This window comes from Poecilia reticulata, chromosome 5, assembly GCF_904066995.2.
Source record: "Poecilia reticulata chromosome 5, P_reticulata-male-v2, whole genome shotgun sequence".
Taxonomy (NCBI): domain Eukaryota; kingdom Metazoa; phylum Chordata; class Actinopteri; order Cyprinodontiformes; family Poeciliidae; genus Poecilia; species Poecilia reticulata.
This window is the reverse complement of record NC_088834.1, coordinates 20,184,539-20,210,901: the sequence shown is the minus strand read 5'-3', so window position 1 is coordinate 20,210,901 and position 26,363 is coordinate 20,184,539. Positions and strand designations below refer to the sequence as shown.

The following is a 26,363-nucleotide window of genomic DNA, read 5'->3' as shown; positions in this document are numbered from 1 at the left end:
AAAATCTGTTCCCCCTGTGTCGGGAGCGCGCATTGCAGCCAGAGAAGTGGATCCGGCGGATCTGACCATATTCACGGCGCTTCTGATCGATTTCTCGGTAAAAACTACTCATATAATCATGTCATTGTTGTAACTTTCAGTTTAATCGGCAGCTATCGAAATAAAAATACATACATAAATAAACGAGGTCTTGTGTGGAGGTCTTTTTACGCTGTTTTGTGTTATTTTAAACGCGAAGTGAATCGATCTTTTTTTCAGCTTTTGTCTCGTAAGCCTGACAAATAAAAGTCAGTCAACAAACACAGATTTCCAACACGTTGTATGCATTTATAATTTTTCATTTCTGACAAAGGAGGAGGAGGGAAGCTGGCCGATAGCAGGGCACAAAAATAAAGACTTCCTGAAAAGATCAGAGTATAAACTTTTTGGTAAATCCCGTTCTAATGTAAAATATGACATTACTGGATTAAGGAAATGTCTAGTATGCTATCACACATAATATTTTTTGAGAATTTGGAAACAGGTGCTTTTTATTTCTCAAAGTTATTGGAGAAGAGGAGAGAATGGATATTTCAGCTGCCTGAAATAATGTGTCCGGCCTCTCTAAAATGGAAACAAATTAATTTACCTGAAAAGTTTTTACTGTGTTCATTCCCCTTATGATCAATAAGAAATCCTGTGATTTTCATAACATTTGCTCTTTTTTTGCCAAAGTTAGGATGGGGGAACAAAATATCTTAAGCACCTGATAAAATTTGTTCCCCCTCTCTAAAATGGAAACAAATTAATTTACCTGAAAAGTCTTTTACTGTGTTCATTCCCCTTATGATCAATATTAAATCCTGCAAGTTTGAAAACATTTGCTGTTTTTTTGCCAAAGTTTGGATGGGGGAAAAAAATATCTTAAGCGCCTGATAAAATCTGTTCCCCCTCTCTAAAATGGAAACACATTAATTTACCTGAAAAGTCTTTTACTGTGTTCATTCCCCTTATAATCAATAAGAAATCCTGTGATTTTCATAACATTTGCTCTTTTTTGCCAAAGTTAGGACGGGGGAACAAAATATCTTAAGGGCCTGATAAAATCTGTTCCCCCTCTCTAAAATGGAAACACATTAATTTACCTGAAAAGTCTTTTACTGTGTTCATTCCCCTTATAATCAATAAGAAATCCTGTGATTTTCATAACATTTGCTCTTTTTTTGCCAAAGTTAGGATGGGGGAACAAAATATCTTAAGCGCCTGATAAAATCTGTTCCACCTCTCTAAAAAGGAAACAAATTAATTTACCTGCAAGCTCTTTTACTGTGTTCATTCCCCTTATGATCAATAAGAAATCCTGCAAGTTTGAAAACATTTGCTCTTTTTTTGCTAAAGTTTGGATGGGGGAACGAAATATCTTAAGCGCCTGATAAAATCTGTTCCCCCTCTCTAAAATTGAAACAAATTAATTTACCTGCAAGCTCTTTTACTGTGTTCATTCCCCTTATGATCAATAAGAAATCCTGCAAGTTTGAAAACATTTGCTCTTTTTTTGCTAAAGTTTGGATGGGGGAACGAAATATCTTAAGCGCCTGATAAAATCTGTTCCCCCTCTCTAAAATTGAAACAAATTAATTTACCTGCAAAGTCTTTTACTGTGTTCATTCCCCTTATGATCAATAAGAAATCCTGCAAGTTTGAAAACATTTGCTCTTTTTTTGACAAAATTAGGATGGGGGAACAAAATATCATAAGCACCTGATAAAATCTGTTCCCCCTCTCTAAAATGGAAACACATTCATTTACCTGAAAAGTCTTTTACTATGTTAATTCCCCTTATGATCAACAATAATTCCTGTGATTTTCATAACATTTGCTCTTTTTTTGACAAAGTTAGGATGGGGGAACAAAATATTTTAAGCGCCTGATAAAATCTGTTCCCCCTCTCTATAATGGAAAACAAAGAATTTACCTGCAAGTCTTTTACTGTTTTCATTCCTCTTATTATCAACAATATTTCCTGTGATTTTCATAACATTTGCTCTTTAAAATAAAGTGTTAAAGCGGGGGAACCGTTTATTTTAAATGTCTGTAATGATCCATTCTCCCCGTAACATTGGAATAAATAAATACATTCTATTAATTCTTTATTATTTTTCCATATAAAGTTTGAAGTCCAAAATGGTTTAAATAAATACATTCTATTAATTCTTTATTATTTTTCCATATAAAGTTTGAAGTCCAAAATGGTTTAAATAAATATGACTGTTTCACAATCTTTATTAAATGTATTTTATGTTTAAATATTTATCAACAAATTTAGTACATTTTTTTCTGATATTGCATCTAACAAAGTACATTACAATATAAAGACATACGGTGTTTTCTGGAAAGTCAAAAATCACGTGACACTATTCCTTCAATCAATTATGGAAATATCCATGTCCGCTCGACGTTTGGCAGGTTGTTTATCACTTTTTGCTTTATGTTAAAACAAATATTTCATTAATATAAGGTAGCTATGGAAAGATGGTTTAAATCAAACAATGAAGTGCAAATATTTTAAAAACACAGTAAAATACTTTGCAGGTAAATTAATGTGTTTCCATTTTAGAGAGGGGGAACAGATTTTATCAGGCGCTTAAGATATTTTGTTCCCCCATCCTAACTTTGTCAAAAAAAGAGCAAATGTTTTCAAACTTGCAAGATTTCTTATTGATTATAAGTTGAATAAACACAGTAAAAGACTTTTCAGGTAAATTAATGTGTTTCCATTTTAGAGAGGGGGAACAGATTTTATCAGGCGCTTAAGATATTTTGTTCCCCCATCCTAACTTTGGCAAAAAAAGAGCAAATGTTATGAAAATCACAGGAATTATTGTTGATGATAAGAGGAATGAACACAGTAAAAGACTTTGCAGGTAAATTAATTTGTTTCCATTTTAGAGAGGGGGAACAGCTTTTATCAGGCTCTTAAGATATTTTGTTCCTCCATCCTAACTTTGGCAAAAAAAGAGCAAATGTTATGAAAATCACAGGATTTCTTATTGATTATAAGGGGAATGAACACAGTAAAAGATTTTTCAGGTAAATTAAGTTGTTTCCATTTTAGAGAGGGGGAACAGATTTTATCAGGCGCTTAAGATATTTTGTTCCCCCATCCTAACTTTGGCAAAAAAAGGGCAAATGTTATGAAAATCACAGGGTTTCTTATTGATTATAAGGGGAATGAACACAGTAAAAGACTTTGCAGGTAAATTAATTTGTTTCCATTTTAGAGAGGGGGAACAGATTTTATCAGGTGCTTAAGATATTTTGTTCCCCCATGCTAACTTTGTCAATAAAAGAGCAAATGTTATGAAAATCACAGGAATTATTGTTAATGATAAGAGGAATGAACACAGTAAAAACTTTTCAGGTAAATTAATTTGTTTCCATTTTAGAGAGGGGGAGCAGATTTTATCAGGCGCTTAAGATATTTTGTTCCCCCATCCTAACTTTGTCAAAAAAAGAGCAAATGTTTTCAAACTTGCAGGATTTCTTATTGATTATAAGGGGAATGAACCCAGTAAAAGACTTTTCAGGTAAATTAAGTTGTTTCCATTTTAGAGAGGGGGAACAGATTTTATCAGGCGTTTAAGATATTTTGTTCCCCCATCCAAACTTTGGCAAAAAAAGAGCAAATGTTTTCAAACTTGCAGGATTTCTTATTGATCATAAGGGGAATGAACACAGTAAAAGACTTTTCAGGTAAATGAATGTGTTTCCATTTTAGAGAGGGGGAACAGATTTTATCAGGCACTTAAGATATTTTGTTCCCCCGTCCTAACTTTGGCAAAAAAGAGCAAATGTTATGAAAATCACAGGATTTCTTATTGATTATAAGGGGAATGAACACAGTAAAAGACTTTTCAGGTAAATTAATGTGTTTCCATTTTAGAGAGGGGGAACAGATTTTATCAGGCGCTTAAGATATTTTGTTCCCCCATCCAAACTTTGGCAAAAAAACAGCAAATGTTTTCAAACTTGCAGGATTTAATATTGATCATAAGGGGAATGAACACAGTAAAAGACTTTTCAGGTAAATTTATTTGTTTCCATTTTAGAAAGGGGGAACAGATTTTATCAGGCGCTTAAGATATTTTGTTCCCCCATCCTAACTTTGGCAAAAAAAGAGCAAATGTTATGAAAATCACAGGATTTCTTATTGATCATAAGGGGAATGAACACAGTAAAAACTTTTAAGGTAAATTAATTTGTTTCCATTTTAGAGAGGCCGGACACATTATTTCAGGCAGCTGAAATATCCATTCTCTCCTCTTCTCCAATAACTTTGAGAAATAAAAAGCACCTGTTTCCAAATTCTCAAAAAATATTATGTGTGATAGCATACTAGACATTTCCTTAATCCAGTAATGTCATATTTTACATTAGAACGGGATTTACCAAAAAGTTTATACTCTGATCTTTTCAGGAAGTCTTTATTTTTGTGCCCTGGTATCGGCCAGCTTCCCTCCTCCTCCTTTGTCAGAAATGAAAAATTATAAATGCATACAACGTGTTGGAAATCTGTGTTTGTTGACTGACTTTTATTTGTCAGGCTTACGAGACAAAAGCTGAAAAAAAGATCGATTCACTTCGCGTTTAAAATAACACAAAACAGCGTAAAAAGACCTCCACACAAGACCTCGTTTATTTATGTATGTATTTTTATTTCGATAGCTGCCGATTAAACTGAAAGTTACAACATTGACATGATTATATGAGTAGTTTTTACCGAGAAATCGATCCGAAGCGCCGTGAATATGGTCAGATCCGCCGGATCCACTTCTCTGGCTGCAATGCGCGCACCCGACACAGGGGGAACAGATTTTCACAGGGGAACAGAATTTCTCACAAGAACGGCCATAGCTATGGTGACGACAGATGCGGTTTGAGCCTTTTCCCCGAGTACAGACTGACAGGCTCAGTGAGCTCAAGTTAATGTCACAACCCGATACTGGTTGTTCTTTGGGTTCAGTTACACACATTTATTTTAACCATTATTAACTTGAAATTCCTCAAAAAATGTAATGAAATGTTAAATATGTTGGCAATCTGAAATATTTTAATAAATCTTACTGTAGTAGTTAGGAATAGGGGGATTTAGAAAACTGATCTTTCAGTACATTTATTCCTGGGAAGAAAATCCCATGTTAAAAGAAATAATTGATAATAAAAAGTACCTGGAGGCTCAATTTGTACTACCCTCTTACCAGGACAGCACTTAATCTTGTTCCATTTGTTCATTTCCCTTTACAAAGTCCTTTCTTATATTCTCTTCTTTGCAGATTTTTTTAAAGATGGTTTACAGTCACAACCATGACACATCTTGATTAGTTTATCAAAAATGTCCGGGTATTTCAAGGGATCTTTGAGCCGTCACTCGAACAAGGTTCCTAAAGCCTTTAGAAGAGAAACAGGCCTGTGACCTCTGACCTGAACCATGTAAACCAAGGGGGATGAGATGATTTTCCCCACATCTTCATCCTTTGTTGTATACAAGTCCAGGCTGGAATGTTTGTTGCCAAAAAGGGAAATTTAAGCTTAATCTCACCAAAGCATGTGGTTCCAGTTAAGTCAAATATTTGTCATGGTGGGAGAGAATTTTTTTTCCTAACATACTTGCTGACATTTTCCAAATTGACCCTCCTTCAGTTTAGTAGGCAATGGGAGAAAGAAATAGTTATGTCATATATCACCATATAAACAAATTCATGCATTAGAGGTTCCTGATCATAAAGTATACTTTTAAAAATGCTTTAGTTGCAATTATTGCTTGACACATTGATACTGTAAATAGCATTGCTTTGAAAATAATGCTTTGTTTGCATCTTGCACAGTGCTCTACTTTTATTTTGCAGGATTTCCTCATTAGTCTCAATGGATTTATTTTCAGAAAAAATAAAGCTAAAATAAAAAATAAAAAAAATTGTTAGGGATACTACGATTATGTTCTGTTCAGCTACAGAATAATGGATTATATATTTAATACAGTGGCATTTATGGTTCTTTAAAGTTAACTTTCTAATTAGTTTGTGCTTTCAAGCTGCAACCTGACAATGTTTCTTGAATATGTCACCCGTTTCTGCCACACAGCAAAACCGTCAGGATTCAGACTAAAAAGTCATTTTACATGTTGAGAGAAACAAAGAGCCCACATGGGAACAAACATTTTATTTAATAATGCAAACTGCAACATATGAATTATATTATTTATCCAAAGGAGCAAGGAAAAAGTCATATACCCGTGGCGAAAAAAAAAAATCACACAGTCTGTGTTAAATCTAAGTTCAACACAATATTTTCAACCTCAACCATAAAGGGAAAACTCACCCAAAAAAACTAAATGTACATTCCTTTAATGTCGGGCCGTTCGTTCTCACTTTGTGAACATCCTCGAGTCTTTTCCAGGACTTTCATCTTACCCCTGCAGACGGCGCAAAAAGGAAACCCAACTTCATGTCTAAGCCAGTGAATCATTAAGGGATACGGGCAAACGATCAGGTGCAAACATCTGCACTGGTAGGAGATAAAGAGCAGTTTCTTTTGAGAGGTGCACAAATATCTACTGTACTGAGTGACATTTTAGGATCTGTGAGGTGAATTCTTCAGGGTTTTTGCATCAGGAAGGCATCTTATCAAAGTTTCTCTACACACAAATATAGCTCAGGTGAAAACTGAACCTGAATCTGTTCAGCTATTGCTCAGATAAATAATATTTACTCTACAAGGAAAAAGATAAGCTTCACATTGTTCAGATGTAGGTCAAAGAAAAACAGTTATGAAATGTCAAAGTGACATTTTTTGGTTGGGAGAAAGAAAAAAAACAAAACAAAAAAAAAACAGAAGAAATCCCTGCGCCGTTGGTTTTTTTCTCAAACCACATCTGCGTCCAGTCTTGGAAAGTTTCGTAAAGGATTAGTTGATTAGCTGAAAAACCAGCCGAGTGACAAAAACAGTGACAGAAGTCTTTAGTAACTCTAGGAGGAGGGGGGAGGAAATAGCACCATGTTCACTGAGGGCAAGCCAGAAGGTAAAAAGGAGAAGCCACAGCAGACACAGAGTTCACGTGTGCGCTTCGGTGCTGCGGCTGGTGTAAAAACGACTGCTCGTCCTTCAACATCACGGTTTGGTCATCACTCGCCTCGGTCGTAATCGGGCTGTGTGCAGCTTATGCAAATATAGTCCTCTTTCTCGGCGCGCTCGGCAGACAGTCCCACACAGACCTGGTGGAACCACTGGTTACAGTTACCGTCACACTGGACCCAGTTCACCTGAAATGACAACAATACCAGGATGAATGTGACTAAAGACACTAAAGTGAAAGAAGGAGTTGAAGTCGGTGATTAAAACAGACCTCGTCGCCCTCGGGCTCTCTGCACCAGGGTGCAGCACACAGCGAGAAGTCCTCCTCCGAATCAGAAAGAGCCGGATCTGACGAGGTGTGCGAGGGGGAACTTGTCCTCTTCGACTCTTCGCTCCTTTCTTTGATCTTCTTCGGCTTCTTCTTGCGAGACTTTTTGGCCTTCTCGCTGTGCTGAGAGTCTGAACTGTCCTTCCGCCGTTTAGTCCTTTTGCTTTGTCCATTCACTTCCTTCTTCAGACTGGAGCCTCCGTTCTACAAACGTTTGAAAAACGCTTTATAAGCCCATTTTAGCTTGGCTTTCCATTGCATCATGAACATGATTCTTTGTTTTCAGAGCGACCCAAGCAAACCCGGAGGTCGATTTGTACCTTGTTGTGTCGGGGGCTCCCCTCGTCGGACTGCTCTGCCCCGTTCCTGCTGGGGGAGTTGTGTGAGGACGGCGGGGCCAGTTTGTACAGCAGATATCTGTACAGCTGTTCAGTCTCAGGCAGGGTGACCTGCAGCAGGAAACCCTCCACCATCAGCTCCTCCAGCTCAGGACCAAGTGCTGCAATAAATGCATTGCCATTACTATTAAAAAGAAACTAAAAAATAAAATAAAAACACTCTCCAGAGGACAGCTAACAACACAAACCTTGGAGTGGAATAGAGAGATGCTTTGTGTGAAATGAACCATTTATTTCCTGAGTCAAATATGAAGATGTTTTAGGTCCGAGTCGCCCCTGAAACACAATTTGTTTGCAGCGTTAGACAAACAGATCTCCTGACCGGCTTCAACAGAAATTCACCAACTTGAACTTTTCATCTTTTGATCATTTTTAATGCATTTTATTGGGTTTTGATTCATAACTTTAAAATCCAAGAAAAAAAAAAAAAAACGTGGTTTCCGAAATTTGTTATAAAGATCTGAAAAGCTCGGCGCGTCTATTCGGTCATTCTGGATTCATTCCAGAATGTTTCTACCATTTCTGTACGTCTACAGGGTGACATTTTTCCACCCATTCTTCTCCTGTGAACATAGTCTTGGCATAGATTCTCAGTTGGATTTAGAGCGGGACTTTGACTGGGCCAGTTGAACATGCTTTGGACTAAACCATTACATCTGTATTCATGTTAAACTCTCGGGGCTCTTGTAGCCTCAGATGGGTTTTCGTTTAGGATCAATTTGTGTTTTGCTCTCTCCATCTGTCCATCAACAAATGAATGAGTTTTATTTTTAAAACGAAACACTGCTTTGTGTTACTTTGTCATTAAAATCCCAATAAAATCCAATAAAGTTTGTGGGTTTAACATGGGAGAGATAAAAAAAAAAAAAAAAGTTCAAGAGGTTTGAATAGATTTGTAAGACGTTCAAACTCACCGTGGTTGGCACTCTCTCTAACAGGCCGTCGGTGCAGGCCTGCTGGACTTTGTGCTGCCACCTCACCGTCCTTTCGATGAGGAAGCGGAGCGCGTCTCCCTCTGGCAGACGAACCCGGATCCTCTGCAGCGAGGCCAGCAGCGGCAGAACCTTGTCCAGAGGAGGCTTCCTCGACCGCTGGCACAGTGGGCAGAGCCAGGCCTGGCCGTACTCCAGCTCTGCTGCCGTGGTGACGCAGTCGCGGTGAAAAATGTCTCGGCACAGCTCGCACTGAACCATGGCGCCTGAAGGGGCCTTTTGGCAAAGGCAGACAGTAAGTGCAGAGGAGTTTTCAGCAGGCAGACGTTTGGACTCGTTGGACGCTCTGAGCGCCAGCAGCAGCTCCATCTCCCTCTGCCGCACGTCAGCCAGAGCGCTCATCTGAAGAGGAGAGAAAGAAGATCGGATTAAAACAAACTCTGCCAACGAGCAGCAGACTCATTTACAACTGGAGTCGTCACAGGTCAAAAGTAACTTCAGCCACACTTCCTTCTGTGGCTGAAATTATTTCATTTATTTTTACATCACATTTATATTGTTTTTAATCTATATTTGACTCACCGTTTCATTGCAATCAGTTGTGTTTCCAATGAACAAAACTGTTAATTTTTTGTGTTCAAGCACTTATAGCTTGAATGTAAGCATCTAATGACTATTTTATTAAATCAATTATTCTGACAATTTACCAACTATTTAACTACTTAAGACTTTATACATTAGAAATGCATTAAATGACTAATAATTCAGTTTGGTTTTTAAATAAGAGACATTTTATTGCCTAAAATGCAACAACCTTTAGTGCACGGTTTAGCATTTGTAGCAAAGGATTCGTGTACTTCCAACATCAACATCGTGAAAAGCTCTGCCTTTTCCACTCATCAGCACAGTGTAGGACTGATCTGTTAATTATTTTTTAATAACTGATTAATAATTGGAAAGCAAAAGTTGCTTAATAGGATTTTTTTTTAACAGTGTGGAGCTATTACTATGCCGTTCGAGGAGTTCTGCGTGGAACACATTTACAGACAGAGGTTTTTGTCTCAACTCTTCAATGCAAAATGTATATTTTTAAATTTTTTGTCTCAATTACTATTGTAATTAAGGTAAGTGTGTTGCTCTTTCAGGAAATGGCATCTTTTTGAGTCTGTATGCTCCAGTTAATGCTTAGTCGGTCACGAAATTAGTTGATTATCAATAATCGATTAATCATGATTGATTGAACACTTGTTCGTGGTACTCACAGCAGACGGAGAGTCTTTGCTCTCAGACAGAGCTCTCTCCACGTCGCACACCGACTCCAGTTTTAGGGAAGCTTTTTTATTGAGCTGCAGAGCTTCTTTTACTTTTTTAGATCTGCACTTCTGATGCCCAGAACCGACGTCACATCTTGGGCAGAGGACCTGAAAACACGAAAAAAAACCCCCCAAAAACATCTTAATTATTTTTAACTACGAGTGGGAAGCAGGCTTGTACAGAATCGCACTCCAAAATCTCTTAACCTCGAGGAGCGACAGGGGAGAGTTTTTCAGTAGGAATGTTTTCGCTGCGCTCTCCTTCCAGCTCTGCACGTCGCTGATCAGAGCCTCCAGTCGGCCCAGCAGGTCGAGCCTCACCGGGATGCCGTCCGCTCTGAGAACCAGCTCAGAGAGGCTGTCCAGCACGGGGATCCGTCCCCCCATCTTAAAAACAAGAAAAACATTTTTATTTTAATGTCCAAACTCACTCACCCGTTTGAGGTGTACGGTAAAATAGTGTTTTACCTGGAGCATTTCTGCTTCGTTAAGCCACTTCTTGGCTTTAGCAACGACATCCTTCAGCTGCAGACAGTTGGGCAGATAAGCAGGGATGTTCTCCACTTCCTGTAAAGCATCATCGAGCGTCTCAATGCTGGGATACGGCCTACGAAGAGAAAGGAGACAGTCGTTGGCTGAGAGTTTTAATATCACATTCCCTTGTAATTCTGTGCTACATTAATACAAGATGAGGCATATGAGTCTCATAAATCTGCTTATTTAAAGCAGCTAGAGACCTTAAAGTTTTAGGTGTAGAGAAGCAAATTTAAACTCAATTAAAAAAAACAACAAAGTACAGGGTTTGCACACTTTTCCCACAGTAAAATTCAAGATCTTTTCAATCATTTTCAAGGCAAGTTGTACAGCTTTTTCAGCACCATATTTTGGAGAGAAAAAAAGTACAAATCAACTAAAAAAAAAAGAAGATAGTTTCAATTTACTATTATATGATATTTATTACAGTGATTAATACCTTGTGATAATATTCTACAGCAGGGAAAAGGTCAACTAATGAAATGTTATGTTTTGAAAAGTCTCTCTCACTCTACATCTGACTGATCTGAGAACAAAAACACACAAACAAAAAACAAATCCCCCAATTCAAAGATTGAGTCATGAGGTACAATAAATACTCATTACATTAAACAAATTGGTTAGTGTCGAGGTAAATGAGCGTCCAGCTCAAACAAAATGCTTCAGCACAATACGAATAATAAATTGACTTCCTGTAAAGACTCCTTTTTCCTAAAGGTTTATTACAACTTTATTGCAAAGCTGTACAGATAGAATATTAAGCACTTCCAAGGACTTTATAGCGAAATTGAGCACTTTCAGAACCTTGAAAAATCATCCAAGTGAAATTCAAGCATTGAAGGATTTCAAGCACCCTGACAACGAAACGTTCCTACCTGGCGTCCATGAGGCCGAGCACCCGCTCTTCCCACTGCTCCGACACGGTCAGCAGCTCCTGCAGGCGAGCCATGGCTCTCTCCACAGAGCTGTGGGGGGCCAGGCCCACTCCCTGGTCTATCAGCCTCCTCATGGTGTCCAGACATAGGCTGTCGGGCCGGCTGCTGGCTTGCTGGACCGCCTCCAGCCAGCGCGCCTGTTCCAGCCGCTCCCTCAGCAGCGGCAGCTGCGGCAGCTCCACGTCCAGGCCCAGACTCACATCCAGCAGCTCCTGCAGCTCCTGGGGGCTGGGCGCCTCGTCAGACAGCAGACGGTTGCTGCGCTGCTGGAAGTCGTCCACCCGGGTCAGCAGGTCCTGGAGGTCACAACAAGGGTTAGGTCGTTTCACATTATCTTTGTTTTTGCAGCGCAATGAAATATATAAGCCTCTTTGCATCTGTAAGAGCAAAGAAGAATGCATTTGGGGGGGGGGAGTTGGTACAAACACACAACTTTTCTATGAATATTGATTAAAATGTTTACTTTTAGTAAAGGAGCCTGTCGGATGTTGCATGGCAGGTTGTCCAGCTGTTGGACGAAGGACCTCAGCTCTTCCACAGTCAACTCGTTCTGGTTTTGGGACTTTCCTCCTCCAGAACGATACCTGATACACAATGAAAAACATTCAACACGACAGTAAAGAAAATGAGCCACGTCCTATGGATCTGTGGCAGAAAGATTAGGTTGTTATTCTAAACCAGCTTCGCTCTTTTGTTATAAAAGGCCAGAACAGAAGCAATGCTGGTTTAATTTCTAAATACCTGAACAGGTTGGCAAATACAGCCTATTAAAATCAAGTGTGGTAAATATTCGGGTTTTAAAAAGTCATGGTTCAGTACGTTTTCAGTGTGCTTCAATAGATAAAAATAAACAAAAATATAAAGAAAAAAAATATAAAGAAATACAAAATATTTCTTTTACTTTGGTTAGGTGGAAACAACAAATATGTAATTTCAGAAATTATTAAGTTTTTACTTTATAAAACATAAAAAAAAGTAGTAAAAAACACGTAATTGACTGGAGATTTGATTGGATTCGTACAAGTAGGTAGAGCCAATGCCTGATAGTCAAAATTTGCATAATCTATTTTTGAAAAATAAAAAAACCCCCACAACTTTGGCGTTGTTTTGATACTTTGATAATCCAGCAGTACCTGAATGCAGCACACACAGCTGTTGGGAAAACCTCTCTCATCACTGGGATTCCTCCAACTTTTGTTTTATAGGAAGTAAGGACTTTAATCCGATTGGCTGCAACAGGCAGCCGTCTGGATGTGAGCCCATTTTCCTCCAGTACCACTGATGTTTACATCTCCTGCTGTTCTGGGTGTTTCCTGGTTTAAATACTCCTACATCTCTACTACCAACACATCATTTATAACAAATAAAACCCTGCCCACTTCAGTGAAAAAAGCCTGATTAATACCTAGTTTGATTGACTACAAAACAGAATATTTCCCTCCTTATGGTTTAGCAGGAATGCAGCTGGATCGGTCCAGCCGCACCTCAAGCTTATTTTTAGTACCTCGTCTGCCTCTTCCCGTTGAGAAGCTGCTGTGCCATCACAGCAACTTTATCAGCCTCGGAGGCGACGGTGCGCAGCTGATCCAGGAGGCTAATTTTAGGGAAAGCCTTGGTTTCAGCTTGCTCCACTAAGCTGTGAAGTTCCTCCAAACCTGAGCAGAAAGCAGAATTGTGTCTCAGGAAACACGAAGAGCAAAACCAATTGTTAAAACGTCTCAGAGTGACGTTTCATGAAGGTTATGTGGCACCTTTTTTCTTGGCTCCTTTGTTCTCCACAATGTCTTCAACAGCAGAGAGCCACTCCTTGTAGGACTCCGACCGCAGCTTCACTGACTCCATCAGCGGATATAATTTGTCGAGGGTAAACTTAAAACTGTTGGAAAAGATGACACGAGCTGTAATTATTTTTGATTTAACAAACGTCTCCAGAGCCATTATTTAATAAAACTCAGCAAATGTTAGGGTACATTTTAAAAGAACTTGTTTACTTTTACCCAAGATTTCTGAATGAAATCAAAAATCTCAATAAACGACATGACAGTAAAATTCACAGGTGACTTTTCTTCAGTTGTTTTGGTTACTGGAGACTCACTGGAGTGTGAGGTTGCTATGGGGACAGGAGCAGAGGTGTTGGGCGTGGTACAAACAAGCCATCTTGTCAGGACTGCAGGAGCAAACGATGCCAGACAAGTAGCAGGTGGTCCGACACTTGCAGCACTGCCGCCCCTCATCTGGGAGCAGCTCGTAATCAACTTGTCGAGACTGCACCACGCCCTGGAGACAAACATCCAGACATCAGAGCCACGGAGGAGAAAATGAAGCCAAACGCAGCATCGGTGCACACAATGCAGGTTTCCTACAAGTTGGTTTGAACATCGCCTTCAAACCAAGTTTTGTTCATCCTCCTGTCTTTAAAGTAAATTAAACCCCGAAGCGTTACGCTTCTCACCATTTTGTCGATCTTTTCTCGTAGCTTCCTCTCCTCCTGGATCATGGTGGTCATGTCCTCCAGCAGTGCCGACGCCAGCTCCACATCCATCGTGTCTGCTTTGAAGGCCATGTTGCAAATCATCTCGTCGTGGGAGAAGACACAGTATCTGCTCAGCTGACGGTAATGGTCCACGCAGTTACGGCCAATGGGCATCTGCCAGAAAACACGAAAGCGAGATCAGTTGAAAGAATGAAAACCAGCATCAGTGCATGAGACTGGTTGTATATCCCCAACGCGTTTTGACAAAAAAAATAAATAAATAAAAGAAAAAAATCTGTTCACGTTAGATGTCTCCAAAAGAACAAAAATCACATTTACGTTAAATTAAAGAACCTATTCCTTAAGAACTGGTTCAAAGGGATTATACCAGTCGACTCATATGCAGATATAATCTTTTGCTGTACAAGCAGGACTCCTCACCCAGTCCATGGTGCAGAAGTTGACAGCTTCAGCAAAGTTGAAGCCCTGATTGAATCCGCTGTGATAAGCTCTGGGGAAAGTGATCACGAACTCGCCTGCACACTGGTTGGTGCGGTAGATCTACACACAGCCAGAAAAATGTAGATTTATTTCATGCTACATTGTGAATAAAAAAAAAAATGCAATTATGATTGATAATTTATGCCAGTTTTGCGTTCTTTAATGAGCGGCACTAAATGAGCGTTAAAGCTGAGCAGATTACCGGGACGCCGTTGTTCATCAGCGTGTTGGGATTCATGATGGTCACGAGCTGATGGAGCAGGTCAGGCTGAGACTCAAACAGCTCCGGAGCCAGTTTCTTCATGACGGACTCCAGGTGCTCTGCAGCATAACCAGGAGCTCCGTACCACGTTTTTGGCTCACCCCTTCACACAAGACAAACAACTTCATTAGAAAGAACGAAGACTTTCATTTAAGTTTATCCATCTATACCAGATCATTTTACATTAATTAACGTATTGTTGAAACATTTTATGAAGATGGAACGTGCACAGAAAAAACTGGCTACTTTTCAGCCAAGCTGCCAGGTCAGAAAAGAAATACAGTCATCCGTTTTCAGTATGGATGCAATGTAACAACGTAGCAGAAAGGCTGAAGGTGATACACCAAAGTTGCTGGGTTGCGTCCTTTAAAGGGCTTTTGAATCTAGGGAGATACATTTAGAATATTGTAAATTGCAGTTCTCTAAAGGAGATTGTAATTTGTTAAAATCTGCATCAGCAAAAAACAAACTAAGGTGAGCCATAAACACATCTCACGCATCTGAACCTGCAAAGTCAGCCACAAAACAACAACCGTTCCCAGTGTAAGGTGAATACAATGTTGTAGCAAGGCAGCAGAGGGTTCTTTACCAGTGAAGGTAGTTTATGGAGTAGCTCCAGTGATCCTCAATGTGCCAGCAGAAAGAAGAGAAGCACATCCCCACGTAAAGCCAGGGAACCTTCATCCCACAGATGTCGGCTGTAATGTGAGTCAGCACCGAGGCGTCCAGCACCGGCATGTTGTTCAGGTTCCAGCCGCTGGTCAGGTAATGCTGTGGGACAGACACAGGTCTCAGCACTCCGCCTCCACTACACACTCAGATCGAGCCAAGAAAATAACTCCTCCCTAACCCGCATCAATATCACAAAGTATGAGCTCTTTTTTTTTTTTTCCCCTTTCCTTTCTTTGCAGCCATCAAGAAGTTAACCTTTTCGTTTTTGTAGAAATCATATTTCCAAACAAAAGTGGCTCAATGTGATCGTTTACTAATGAGAAAGGAAAAATAACACCTCGCTCCAACAGTAGAGAAGTGTACTATCCTGAGAGACAAACAATACCTCGTCCTCCGGAGAGACTTCAAAATGGCTGTTTCTCACGGGAAAACCACTCCCAAACTCCTTGGAGGCGATGTCTGCTCCGTACTCCACAGTGACGTCTTCCTCAATGGTGCTGACAAGTCGCCAAAACTCCTTCTCCACCAGCTCAGTAGGAACCATCTGAAAATGAAAACACATTATTGCCGCATACCTGCTGATTCTGAACCAAAACAACTGAATCAGATTTTTAAAAAATCCGAATTAGTCCATTATGTCATCTCTTTTGTTGTCTGCCCTCTTTTAGGCGTGAACCAGACTCTTCACCACTAATCTGTGTATAACAGGTATAAGCCCCCGATCACACACAAACCATTTTAAAGGCATGCCATCAGTGCCTTTGTTTAGATTTACTCATATCATCAGTAACAAACGCTAAAATTGGTTCCTGTGAGATGGGAAAGAATGTATTTGACCAACAACTTGAAATTGGACAGAACATTTTCATGTAGCACACATGAAATCTTTGTATCTTATTGTACTATTTTACCAAATTATGTTAACAACCTTGGTGCACTTAACTGTTTGAGTTTATGAACTGTGATGTAAAGTATTTTAAAAACAGATAAGTCGCTCGTAACCAGAGCCCCAGCTGCAGTTTTTAGACAAGGTCCAATTAATTTTAGAGATTTATCCATCAACGTGTTCATTTACAAAGCTGCCCTGTTCTGCTGGACCAAAACTGAAATCACTGAAAACCTTTTCAGGCCCATGCTAAAACCAGTTGAACTGATTTTATGATGGTTATAATTACCTGTCCACTTCACCAATTCCTCCTTAAAAATCTAAATAACTCCCATCCTCATAATTACTGCAAATTAAGCCGCCAAAACAACAATATTAGGGAAGAGAGCAACACAAAGCCCAGGATCCTTTACAAGATAAACTGCAAGTACACACAGTGATGTAAGCTTACATGAACTGGCATGTTGAAGTAATCAGACTTGAACGAGTCAGCCATGTCCCCAAAAGCTTGGAGGGTGTAGCTCCTGCTGGCTTGCTCAAACCCAAATGCTACAGGAGGTTTACCACATTCCTGCAAAACAGATGGAAACAACAACAGATGCTCAACGTAATCAGGCCTCCCGGGAGTTTGGTTGTAGAATCCCAGTTAGGAGCAGACACCAGCAGCTCACCTGAGCCAGGCACTTGGGGCACCTCCAGTCACCTTTAGGGACGTCGTGAAGGGGCGGGATGAGACAAAAGATGTGGTAGCTGTCGTCGCAGCCGTCGCACAACAACAAGCGGTCCTCTGAACTCCCACTACCACATATCAGGCACATGTACTGGTCCACCTACGGAGAGACAAACGACGACGGACTTGTAACTTCCAAGCAGCAAAAACAAGACTAAAACAGTTCTGCCTCAGTTGAAAGCATAAACCATTTACTTTATTTTGTGGAGGTTTGTTTATTTTATTTAAATCGGTTTCTTCGTGTTCTGTTGGGTCCGCATGTTCGGTTGGCTCCTGTTTTATTTCAGTGACTGCCATTCTCACTGAAAGACAAGGATGGACATCCAACAGACACTTTAGGAGTCTCTAAAAACAGAACCAGACATTTCATTTTTCCATTTATTACTCCTACCAGGTTCTGGTTTGCCAACATAGGTTCCCATTCTCCTCCTCAGATTGGGGCGATTCTCACAAATTTCACCAGGTTCCTTTTTGAAAGAGAGCCGCTGCAGTCATAAAGGAAGAAACGGACAGAAACAGAGAGAGTTTGACCAGTAAGACAAGCAAAACCACTGAACAGGTCAACTACTTTTAAAACTGGGTCGCCAGCTTGTTTGTGGTGTAAGTATCTCATGCTGTGGTCAAAAGAAGCTACAATTTAAGTTAAATGGATACAGGTAAAACAGAATAAAAAAAAGCATTTAAACATTTCCAATTTCATCTTCAGGGTTTTGGATTATTCATATGACAACATTAGAAAATAAACAAGTTTTTTTCCCCCTGATTAATCCTTCAAGGGTCACATATTTATTTCTTTTTTTAATAGCCTCCACTGCAGGACACTGTCAGTCAGACGGATCCAGAGGCTGGTTGGAAAAATCCAAGATGATCGCTGTGAGTGAGGCAATAAAAACCTTCATTTACAAATATGTTGGGTGCTTATGCTTTCACCAGCTGTGCACTATTGCCGTCAATCGGCAATAGTGAAACTAACTTGTACATTTAAGTCGCAGGAGAACTGACAAGAAAACAAATCCGACAGACTTACTTCAGATCGCATTCGTTTAGCCCGGCGAGCGATGCTGCAGGTCTCTTGGGGCTGCACAGACTGGCGCTGTGGCAGGTCATGTGGCGTGTACTCCTTGTCTTTAGTGTCGTTGGTCAAGGTGGCCTTCTAAAGGACCAACAGGACAATTTGGTGTCAAAATATAATATAACAATACCTTAAAGGTCACCTGTGTTGAAATATATCAAAGTTTTAAAAGGTAATGGCTTCAAAACAGGTAAAGTTTCCTTTGCAGTGCATAAATTGAGCAGAACATTTCCCTGCTGTATGAAGTATAAAGAAGCAGCATGTTTGACAAACAGATAGTTATCAGAAATGATAGCCTGGACAATTAAAAACATAAAATCAGCTTGTTACATTTGTGTTGCTCCATAAAAACAAGAATAGAAAAAAGGTGATATTCTGTCAAACACACACCTGAAAAAAAAAAGTATGAATCAAAAATAATAAATGTTACAAGATAATATTTTGATGTTTATGTTTTGCATCTTTTTCAGCAGCTTTTCAGTTCCAAATAAAAGAAACTAAAACAAATCCAAGAGTTATCTATGAAAGATTATTACATTTATTTTACAAAAAGAAAAAAAAAAACAGTTTAGTAGTCCACTTTGACTTCATAACATCACATCATGGAGCTTAAAAGTGAGTTGTAAGGGCTTATAGAATAGTCCAATAAACTTCTACACAGCTGTAAGCAATAAGAGTGATGACTGGTGCAGCGAATAGGAAACAGGTGATGGAACGTACAGGCAGATTGGATCCAATCTGGAACAGGTTATATGGGTAGAGGACCCGCTCATAATGCGCCCGCAGATGAGAGCCGATGGCCTTGCCAGGAGCGAATCCCATCTTGACTGATATCTTAGTCCAGCGGCGTTCTCTGCAAACCGCGTCAAAGCCTCCCTCTTCATTTACCAACTTAAACAAAAAGCAAGTGAAAATGTTTGAAAGAGGACTGTTATTATGAGAGGGCAAATTGGTAAACATTTGAACAAAAGTGTAAAAAATTAGAACTCAAATAATTCAGCGATGTCTTCTGTGCACAGCTGCACTTACATTTGTCATCATCTAACTCACCTTATTGAGTTGGTACAGATCTAAAATCTTTCTTTCGACATGAGGAATTTTCAGAGTGCATCCTTGGAGCTCCCAGAATTTAGCAATTTGATCCAGGAAGTTGAGTTTGACTCTAGTCTGAGCCTAGAGGAAAAACAAATAAATCACTGAATAAAGCCGTGCATACCAAAACAAAAACAGGCCGTCTTAGAGAAACTAAGCTATTCATTCTCACTGGGCGAGAGAAGCATGAACATAGTGAGGAATTAATCAAAAAGATGGTTTTATGCTCAACTTTTATACACAAGTACTTAAATGCAACAAATAAAAATACCTCCAACTCATTAAGCCTTTGTATTCGTGGCGTGAACTTTAGTCTGTCAACATCACAAGCAAAAGGTGGCTGCCATTCCTGCAGGAAAGAAAAAAACATAACAATAAAGGTTGGTTTTTGTGGCTACAGAGAAATTGTTGCCTGAACATACCAGGTACAGGAGAAAGAAAAAAAAAAAAAGTTTGTGTTTAGGAAACCGTGCCCAAAGAATCGCAAATTCCCTGTCACTTTGGTTAATCTGTGCCGAAGGTTTTGCGATAAGACATTATTTTGTTTGAGAAATTGCAATGGACCATTGTTTGGGTCCTGTGACTGGAATGTTGAACAAATTCTCAGTCCAGCTCTCAACCCCCAATCCCCCAAAATGAACCCAAACTGTTGAAACGGAACCAAAAAAAGAAAACATCTTCAGCCAAAACTGGAATCCCTATAATCTTTTAATAAAACAACATGTACACTGACCTCTCAGGGGACAATATTTAATAAATATACAAACAAAGAAATGACAGCATTTCTTTGTTTTGTTATTATTGCTGGAATGACATTATCAGGGAACATAAATGTATAATGTGTCAATGTCTGGTGACATTCCAGTATAACGGCATTTATATTTTTGAAATATTAAAAAGCAGAATGTTGAAAGTCAACACATGCTCAACACATACATAATCATTACTGTTGCCTATCAGTGTGAACAGATTCACTGAACCTGGAAAAAGTGCAAAAACGTGGATGCAGTTTTCAAAAGCTGGGTGTCTACAACCTCTTTTTATTGCCCTCCTGCTACTTTTGGGCTCAGCATTAACCAACTAAGTATACAATAAGTTCATGCGATACTTTTTAATAATTAAATAAGCAGCAGAAATGCTAATTAAAATAACCGCTTTATTAAAATGACTGATTACTTTGCATGACAAATGAATTCCTGCAAACCAAAACAGATAAGAGCCACAGGGAGGCAGATGCTGAAGCGTATTGGTCGCTGCTACCAGTCTAAACATTGTGATTCTTATTATCAAACTCTTAAGCAGCATTTCTCTCACACACCAAATATTTCCTACAAGTCTCGAGAACAGAGTTGTGGTCCAACAATCAGCAAATGAATTTCAGCTGTGCGTTGTTAAAAGTGTTATGGCACACTTCCTTGTACGACTGAGAGGATTTGCAAACGAGTATAAAACGACTGGTGAAAATTTGTCCTGGAGTGTGAAGGGAAGCTGGGCCTCTCTCACTAAGAGCATGATTATAGTAAACATTGAAATATTCCAGGTTTTGCTGGAAGGACTGTATTAGAATGAATAAAACTAGCAAAAAAAAGGATGAAATGTCTTGATTTCAGACAAAGGACGCTATTGAAGGCGTGCCATGGGGTTCTTTAGTAACCTTTAGCCCAGTTTAAATATATTCTTAGACAAACTAAACAGAAGCGGAAGCCACCACAATGCTTTTTCTTTCATATATGGATGATTTAAAGTCATGACCTGAAGTTCTTCTACTGTAGTATGTTAACACAGTGATGGAAGCTAAAAGAAACCCGTTATTGTTCAAGAAACCAGTTATTTTATGTACACATTTCTTTGTCAATAATAAAGCGATGTTTGGAAAGTTATTCATTGCACTTAACGGGTGTAGTTTGACCACTCCTACTCCTGTTTTGCCTATATTAATTAAAATCCAGGAATTGTTTCTGTCCAGGGTTAGTGACCAACAAAAGCACACTGATTAAGTCCCAAACAGCTCAACTTGGTTCAGAAACAGCATTTTTAGAAACAGCTTTTAAAATGCTTTCATTTTCAGTTTTTAAGAGTCATTTTTAACAACTCTCATTGTGATATTGTTCTTCCAAGATGACACTAGGATAACTCCTCATTCCTAAAAATATTCCATGTAAAATAGACAAAAAGATAAAAATAAAAAAACACTGTTTACTATACGTCTACAAAATAACACAAAGCAGGCTTAAAAACATTTCTAACCTGCACAGAACCCTGGAGGAAATTCTTACCACATACTCTGCACCCAGAAATCTCTGATCAGAAACAGGTTGTGGTGAAATGTTTACTTCCGCTTCAAAAACTTTTTTTTTTTGAAGAGAGGGGAAAAAAAAAAAAAGAAAAACGGAAATAAAATGGAGCAAAGAGGTTGCCTGAGGAAAGCTCTAAACACAGACTACTATATATAGAGGCGTCAAACAGCGTTAAACTCTCCTTTCAGAAACAAAACGACTTTATTAAAAGCTCAAACAAGCGACTAGATACCTGGAAGATACTTTCAAGAGTTAAACATACTCTTCAATGGAAATTGTAGATTAGTTACTCGTCTATTTGCAACATGATCATCGAGTTCTTATGTGTTTATTTTAAATAAACACTGTACTGTGACAGATCCAAGTGCACATGTGCAAATAAAAACTAAATTAAAAATTGCATTAGTTAATCTTAATTCACTTCTTCTGCTGATGAGCTAGCCATCAGCAGTCAATCTTTGTTCAAACCTTCTCTCAGTGGCCTTTGTTTACATGAGCTGGGCTTTTTTTTTTTTTCTACCATTGGATGAGCAAACACTGAAAAGCAGTCACCCCACCCACCGGGTTTTGATAACAATTCAGTTCCTTGTAGCCCTGGCTGTCTGGTTAGACCGTGCAAAGTGGGCCTTTTACTGCTTCCAAATTTCTGCAGGACACCACTGCCACGTTATGTGAAAATACACAGGCCCCACAAAACCCCTTTCATCCAGGGCATAATAATGACAAAGGGGAATACAAGCCAGAGACACACAGCAGTCATGCAGAGATAATTTGTTTGGGCAGAATCTGCGTTTTATCTAATGCAAGTTACTGTTTGGGCACACCCTTCAAGAAGGTCTCTGCAATTTGTTATATATATATATTTAAAAAAAGGGGGTCAAATTGAGATTAATTTGTTTTGCCAATCCTTTTAATATATGGATAAATTATTATTTTTTGAAATTGGAAATGTTTGTCAGCTATGAAATGTCAGTGGTGTGGAATATGGTATAAAACCCAGCCATTTATCCCGAGCTCTAAAAATAGTCAGTTTGCGAGAATTAAAAAAAAAAAAGAAAAAAAAAAAGGTTAAGTCTTTGTGCCCTAAACATTTAACAACATCGATCATCGCACATCGGGTGAAGAGATGCCACACAAAAAGGCAAGCAAATAAACAATAAGTGTCCATTAAGTGTCCAGTTTGAGAGACTCTTTTCACTCCATAAACAGTTGGTCACCGAGCACGTACGTTAATGTCAGACAACTGCAGCTTTAAACAGGCCCAACTCTCGCTTCATGCTGGCTAAATCTGTCAAATCCAGCCCACTAAACTTCAGTTTTACATTGAAATACGTTAATAGTCAAATAAACAGTTCAAAATTTTTAGACTCTTCTTTTGCCCTTCCCTTTTTTTCTCTCTCTTTCTCTGGGGGGCCCCCGACTCCAGGAAGCACTTGATTCTGCGCAAATGTAAACAATTTACATTATATTTGCTTACTGGCAAACTTCAACGTTTCTATTATCGTTTTAAAATCTGTCGCATTTTTCACAGAGTGCATCATTAAAGGAAGGTCAATTTTCTTTTGGGGGGGGGGGTTAATTTGGATGGAGACACAGATTTCCTCCCGTCTGAAAAAGCTGCTGACCGTTGGTGCCAGCAACTCCAGCTCGGGCTAGCTTACAACGGAGCCGCAATCCGCCATGTTGAAAGCCGTCTAAAAACACAACTTTGTCTGCTAAAATTACCCCCCCCCCCCCAACAGCCGCGACCACGGCAGCACGCAACAAACTCTAACAATTCGGAATAAATGAAAGAGAAGAAAGATAATCACCGGTGGTGGTCGGATTTTGCAGATGCCAGTTTTCTCCGCAATTGGTCGTATTTTGTTGATGTACGCAAAAGGGTCGGCGAATTCCTCCCAGCTGGGCTCAAAAACAGGGCACTCCGGGGGAGGAATAAACTCGTTCAGCTGCGGTTGAGTCATTGTTGCATCTTTGATAAGGCTCCGGATGAAAATATGTGGGGAAACGGCTTGCTCACACCGGTTGTATTCGCTTTGAATTTCTGTCTTTCAATTCATGTCCACTCTCTACTCATTGAACTCAAAGACGTATTATCCAGTTGGACACGAGCTGGTGAGCAGTGCGCTTCCGCTACGAGAGGTAGACACCCAAGAGTACGGACGTATCTCACAAAAGAACATACATCACGGCTTTTTATCGACTAAACAGACTGTTTGTGCGTTTATCTTTTATTTGAATGGACTATTTTTGTAGTTTATCTGAATTACAATCAGTTTATATCACAGAATATAAATGGCTGAGAAACCACACAGAGATAATCCCAGTCTGACTTGAAACAGTTAAAAACTAAAACAGTAGGGGAAATTGTTTTGACTACTAACACATTGATGAGGTTTAATTCCTTATCGGTTCCGTGTTCATGTCAAAAAATTATGGCCGTGTTTGATTCGTTCATTTTTCTGGCACGGCGGTGCACAGCATTCAGTAGCTTCACAAATAAACCGATGAGATGAGCTTACAGCTCCATAGGCCGCCCGGTTGCGCTGAATGAATAGATTTATCAGACTGTACTCTGTGTTTGCTATTCGAACACACCTACCAGATCACTCCGCGCTGACCGGGACTATGTTTTTAAATGGTCCAAAGAAGCCCATTCATTGGCAGGGAGCAGTCATATGTCCAGGGACCAATTGTTTATACTTTTATAGTAAACATTTGTTCCCAAAGATGCCAACAACTACTAAAAATAAATCGAAATACTATAATTCTTAGATTTAGTTAAATCTGTTAGTCCAAATCAGTTAAATTTGTTTTAGTTTGCTTTTATTTGGAACTGAAAAGCTGCTGAAAAAGATGCAAAACATAAACATCAAAATATTATCTTGTAACATTTATTATTTTTGATTCATACTCTTTTTCAGGTGTGTGTTTTGACAGAATATCACCTTTTTTCTATTCTTGTCTTTATGGAGCAACATAAATATAACAAGCTGATTTTATGTTTTTAATTGTCCAGGCTATCATTTCTGACAACTATCCATGTATCAAACATGCTGCTTCTTTAATTTCTCAGATGTGTGGGACGTTTATATTTATATCACAAGAACACATAAACACAAGAGTGTATTGCTCAGATGTAATGTAGGATTGTAAAGAAAATGTGTACTATACACTAAAATGACTTACTTTAGATTAGCGGAGCATAAAAACTGAATGCTGCTTTTCAGTCTTTGACTGGAGATGCAGAGACTTGAACCAGAAGACCTGAGTGTGGAAGTTTGACTTGACAAAAGATCTTTACTGTATTTTGATGCTAAGCCATTGAGTGATTTATAAACTAACAATAGTATTTTAAAATTTATTCTCTGAGTCATTTTAAAGACCTTAGAACTGGCCTGATGTGCTGTAGCAAGTCACTTTTCTGTCTTTTGGCCTCATTTAAGATGTGACTTTTTACTTTAAAAGACAAATTCTAATTACATTTTTTAAATAGATCTTCAGAAACTCGATCTGCTAAGACTGCTGCTAAAAACAGTCCAGAGTTGCTTTTGCTTCACACTTCAGAAAAGGCTCATTTGAATGTCCCTGTTCTCTGTTTCACTTGAACTTCCTGGTCGTGGATTTTAGAAAGTAGCTGTAATTTGCAGGTGGCCTTGGCTGTTTTAGCAAAAACCGATGGAGCATGTGTAAATGTGTAGATCTCCTTTTCACTAAAAGTGCTTTAAAACATGTTTTCTGCCATTATTTAAAAAACAACAACAATGGATTAATATTTTCCTGTTTTTTTACTGTCATGTTCTGTTAAAACATTTGCACAGTTGCTTTAATTTAACTTTGATTTTTTTACATTTAAAATTCCTGTCTCCATCTTTGCATTATCAGTTTTCGTCTCTCAGTTGTACGCTACAAGTGTCTTTGCCATGTTTACATCAGACAAGCATTGGCAGAGGTGTGCAACGCTGGGAATTATGGTATCAAACGAATACTAAATAAATACTGGACTAGTATCATTAACAATATCAATACTTTACAAAAATCATTATTAAATAATTTGGGCATTTGACAGTTGTTTATAGATTTTATGATGTGTTTTTTTTTTTACCAACTACAATAGAAAATAATATAACTGCATAGAAATAACATAATCCCCTTACTAACTTCTACTACACACAATTGTGTATTGGAATAACTACTCTCTCTATATATAAATTAAATTGGAGTACTATATTTTCTTTAATGGTTAATATTCAGACATATATTTTAGGTTTGAGGTATACATCTTTCCATGAGTAAATATATTTGAGTTTCAGAAAGATTTTACATCAAATGCATGAATAAATAATAATAAAACTGTGCTTATGAGGAATTTTGTAATATTTACATGTTTTGAGTGCAAACATTACAGAAGTATGAAATCCTGCTCTCAAATTAAAAAAGCAAGCTTTTGATATTTGGCGTTTTATTTCCTGCATATGCTCGGGCATGAACTTTGTGTGGAAATCTGAGTAATGTCCAAGACATATTGAAGAGAAACTATGAACAAAAGTATTGATCTGATACAAATACTTACCTTGATATCAATATTATTAGTATTTAAACTGATATGCCCACTCCTCCTTAGGAAAAACAGATTTGACTATTTTTTAAAAAGCCTTTTGTTTCCTTTTTAGAGAGAGACTGCTCCAAAATATAGATACCACAGACTCAGAGCATTGTGCTCAAGGTCTTTTCCAGAAGAGATAGTTTAGAAAGGTTGTGTATAAGGGGGTTTAGTTGCGTTCAAAGGCCGATGTGAGAAAGTTCTTGGAAAAATGTATTGACACAG

At 38.7% G+C, this 26,363-nt stretch overlaps 1 protein-coding gene across 1 annotated transcript; it reads right to left on the bottom strand.

Annotated features, from left to right (window-relative positions):
* Positions 1 to 6,183: 6,183 nt before the first annotated feature.
* Positions 6,184 to 23,667, bottom strand: kdm5ba (lysine demethylase 5Ba). Its single transcript, XM_008409990.3, has 27 exons — positions 23,347 to 23,667; positions 19,510 to 19,587; positions 19,197 to 19,319; positions 18,867 to 19,037; positions 18,102 to 18,227; positions 17,466 to 17,559; positions 17,270 to 17,376; positions 17,016 to 17,174; positions 16,796 to 16,915; positions 15,844 to 16,002; positions 15,376 to 15,557; positions 14,727 to 14,889; positions 14,465 to 14,584; positions 14,003 to 14,197; positions 13,646 to 13,827; positions 13,302 to 13,426; positions 13,055 to 13,205; positions 12,014 to 12,134; positions 11,491 to 11,846; positions 10,550 to 10,688; positions 10,289 to 10,468; positions 10,031 to 10,189; positions 8,751 to 9,170; positions 8,025 to 8,112; positions 7,759 to 7,937; positions 7,382 to 7,642; positions 6,184 to 7,298 (listed from the first exon to the last, which is right to left on the bottom strand). The coding sequence occupies exons 1-27, from the start codon at positions 23,497 to 23,499 to the stop codon at positions 7,161 to 7,163; spliced, it is 4,449 nt and encodes a 1,482-aa protein (XP_008408212.1). The 5' UTR covers positions 23,500 to 23,667; the 3' UTR covers positions 6,184 to 7,160.
* Positions 23,668 to 26,363: the final 2,696 nt, after the last annotated feature.